Genomic DNA, 3999 nt, shown 5'->3' with positions numbered 1-3999 from the left:
GAGAAGCTGTGTCTACTTGTAGGAATAAATGTGTTCCCCAAGACAAAAACACTGGAAACATTAAAACAAGATACTGCGCCAAGCTACGGTATATGAGATCAAAACAAACACAACAAAATGACAAAGGTTGTTTACATCAAATGAAATAAGGCACCTTGATTAGAAAATGGAATCTACCCCGTTTGAAAAATGAGTATGCAAAGAAAGACAATGAAATACAGTATGTGCATAGTCTGCATATTCGAGTATAGTTTCAGATCATCACTGGGCAAACTGCCACTTCTGATTAACCTTGATCAAACATCTCTTCGTGTGCGTGTGTCCAGAATATATTCCCTTTGTTCCCAAAGGGGAGATGGTGAAGCAGCAGCACTAACAGTGATTAGATATTCAGTATAAGGTTTAGCACAGGGGACCTCAGGCTTTCCATATCAGAACCATATTTCATGTTTTTTTTTTTTATTTATTTATTCCAGTTTCATAAAAACAAACACATTAGATAATGTGGATGGGGAGTCTGGGATTAATTTTGAAGCAGCTGATTAGTGTGTGTTTGTGTGTGTGTCCTGGGGTAATTGTGTCTGGGACCATGCATAAAAAGCCTTCAGGCTTTACTGCAGTCTGGGAGATAGAAACATTCCCCTCCTCCTCTTCCTATCCCCATCTCTGCCCATCCCCCCCTTACAGCCTACTCATTCTGTCTTTTCACATTTTCCTGTTGTCTGGAAGAAAAACTTGTTTTTTAACTGGTGTCTTCTTTCTTCTTTCCAGCATTCAATTATCATACATGCCCCTTCTCTCCAATGTAAATCACACTGAGAATGATTAATTTGCTGAATTCTTCCTTTTGACAAAATGTACATCAAGAGCACAAGATATTCAAGGAATATTTTTAATGTCAAAACTTCACTTGCAGATTAAGCCAATCTTTTTTAAGATGACATGTTAAATCCCTCAGTTGGTGTCCCCAAACAGTAAACAAAGTCTGCTTTAAATAAAGATACAATGACGTGTCTTAACAACCTGTTCAAAGCAGTACAAAACATATACTGAAGAGTTACATTTAAGTATATGTATGTTAATACACAGCCGTTAACATAACTGTAAGGAAGTTTGGCTAGATATTATTACACAAAACATGTAACAACTCTTCTGAGTAACAAGCAGTCTTTTGATTTGACCATTTTTGTAGAAAAAAATGCAGGAACTGCAGTTTTAAATCCCAAGCCCTCTGGAATAATGGTGACATTGGTTGAATGTGTGTTATTGGTTATACAGGTTGCCTGTTAAAATGACTTGTTTGGTTATGCTTGTCTGCTGGATGAGAACTATACAAGTTCTCATCCACACCAGTGTAAACATCAGGGAGTAATTAGCCTCTCGGTAGCTTTGTGTGTAATTCCCTGTCATAAATCAAATCCAATTAAAAATTACGAGAAATAAGTGACTCTATTGCAGGACCCTAATCAGGTCCAGCCCAATTCGTCCCCTCTGAGGGTCCACATTCAGGACCCGGACCTCCACCCGTTCCCCAGGTCCCAGCGCCAGGCTGCGGTGGCGCTGGCTGACAGGCAGTTTGTCCAAGGTGATGTTGCTCTTGTGGATGAGGCCTGCGCGGCCAACGCCGATATCTACAAAAGCCCCAAACAGAGTTGTGTTGTCCACCCGGCCCGTCAGCACCGCGCCCACCCGCAGATCACTCATGGACACAATGCCCCGCTTAAAGTCCGCCTGCCCAAAATCTGGAGAAGGCAAAAAGAGATCAAGAGAGAGAATATCAAAAAAGTGAGGTGGCTAGATGGAAGTTAAGGACAGAGATCTATGACAAAATCAGGCCCGGGTGAGAGCTAGAACAAATGCTTGGGAGGAAAGATGGGAAAAGGGGATGCAGGAAAGAGGAGGGTTGGGACAGAAATGACAAACAGATATTGCATTTCGAGCAGCAACCCAATACTTGTGTCTGCATACTTCCACACTTCTCAGAATTCTGTTCTACCCCACTTTCCACTTGGCCTGTTCAAGAGAGATCTTTTTCCTTTCTGTAGCATTAACACAAACAAGGAAGGCTCGCGCCCCAGGAAATAGTCCGGTCCAATTATCTTCCCCACAGCACTGATTTCATGCGGTAGCCTCGACCCATCTGTTTACTCAGCTGAGCACTGGCTCGGAAGCCAAGCATAGTGTGCTGCAACCGAATAGGTCCAACCTGAGAATGAACCTTAAAGCTGCGTTCCTTAAATTTAAGAAGAGTTAGCCAGCACTAACTATCCAGGCTTGACTTTTTTTCTCTCCGTATGTACAAAAAAGAAGAACCTGGAAATAAAGTATGGAAGTTATTTTGTATCTAACTCACCAGTCTGGAAATCAGACAGCAGCTGTAAAGACATTTTATAAACCTAGGTTAATTTAGGTTTGCACTTTTGTCCTTGTTTTACACAAGGACAACAGACCAGATAGCCCTGTCCTATGTTTCTTCATAACTTCAAAGAGGGCCAGTGACCAATTTCTTTTTCAGGATCAGTAAAGGTGACACAAGTAGACACACAATAAGAGCAACTATACCTTTGGACGCCAATGTTTTTCTCTTTTCTATTCAAATACCAGCTCTCAGAGCACTATTATTTGTACGACAGACCAAAAAGAAGAAGACTGCTTTTTTACACACAGCAGCATTATAGCCCTAATCAGAATTAGAAGCAAGAAGACTTTTACTTTTATTTCCTCTTTAGCAAGGAATAAGCTTTTTTAAATCTAACATGTATTACATTTATTTACAATACATGTCTTTCAACTAACTGCTTTTATATTTCATACACTTTATTTTTAAACATAAACAAGAGAAAGAACCAAGACGTGAGAAAGATGTAACAGAAGTTCTTCTTGAGAAAATTTGAGCTACAGCAAAACGGCTGAAAATCTAAATGTTTGTGATGGTTAAGGATTTCACTGTGATTTTGATGTTTAGGTGTTCTTGAACTCAAGAGTAAGAGATAAAAGAGAATACCAGAGGTATCTGTGTCTTTGTGTGCGCAAAAATATTGTGTCCAACAGCACCGTCTGCACGAACCATCAAACCCTGTCGGAAGCATACTACTTGTGCTGTTGGGCTACGGAGGAAGCCACAGCACTGTCAAATCCTATCAAGCTGCACGGCCGAGACGTGCCTATTATAATAAAGGCACAAGAGAAGACAGCGTGTGTCAGTCGGTAGGGACCAATAAAGGACATTATGAAGGAAAGATGAGAGACTGTGAGAAGCTATTGGGACTGCTATGTCTATGAATTGTTATATACTTCAAAACATTGACTGTTTTGACACAGACTACGTCTTCATGTTCTTTCACAATTTCAATCACGCTGTTTATCAGGTGTTTTAAGTGAGAATTGATTTCAGAGTGACTATGACTGGCAGGAGTCTTACTTTGTCTTATGTCAAACCCAGGGGGCTGCGTGAGGCCATCTATGATGAGTTTGAGGGTCTCAGGTGTGGTGTCCAATGTCCTGGCCAGTACCTCGACACTGCTGGTCCTAACCTTCCTCTCCACACACTGCCGCAGGCCTGCACTCCCAATCTGGTCGGCACTCCCACCCACGAGGGACAGAAACCTGGACAGAAGTAAAGTTTGTAATAGAAATAATTAAAATATAGTGCAGATTGTGAAACTTAAACTTTTAAAACTACATAACACTGACAGCAAACTAAACACACTAAACTATTTTTGTATGTTCAGGTATACACTTTTAAGGTATACCACTGTATGAAAAAGTCACAGTTTCAAAACCACAAAAATGTTCTGTTATAACGATCCTGCGGTACGAGCTGTTTTTTAAGAGTTATTGCGGACACAAAGTGCCGGTCAGTAATCCCTCTGCCTGCCAATGTCCAGCGTAGAGTATCATGGCCCTTACTGTTGTTGGTGCAAGTGTCACCGGAACTAAACAAAGCTGAATTACACATCACAGTCACATTCACTGTGTTCACTCAGAAGGAATCACTGC

The 3999-nt window shown here is 41.0% G+C and overlaps 1 protein-coding gene across 3 annotated transcripts in view; it reads right to left on the bottom strand.

Annotated features, from left to right (window-relative positions):
- Window positions 1-880: 880 nt before the first annotated feature.
- srbd1 (S1 RNA binding domain 1) overlaps window positions 881-3999 on the bottom strand; it is a 55531-nt gene continuing 52412 nt past the window's right edge. For 2 of the 3 annotated variants that reach the window (XM_032541349.1, XM_032541350.1), the window contains exons 20-21: window positions 3422-3606; window positions 1450-1742 (exon numbers count right to left, since the gene is read on the bottom strand). In XM_032541349.1, coding sequence (XP_032397240.1) covers window positions 1450-1742; window positions 3422-3606 — 478 coding nt within the window. Of the gene's footprint in view, window positions 1743-3421; window positions 3607-3999 lie in introns of all 3 variants that reach the window. The other variant, XM_032541348.1, reaches the window with a different exon arrangement.

Source organism: Etheostoma spectabile, chromosome 17 (genome assembly GCF_008692095.1).
Source record: "Etheostoma spectabile isolate EspeVRDwgs_2016 chromosome 17, UIUC_Espe_1.0, whole genome shotgun sequence".
Classification (NCBI taxonomy): Eukaryota; Metazoa; Chordata; class Actinopteri; order Perciformes; family Percidae; genus Etheostoma; species Etheostoma spectabile.
This window is presented reverse-complemented; position numbering and strand designations above follow the sequence as displayed.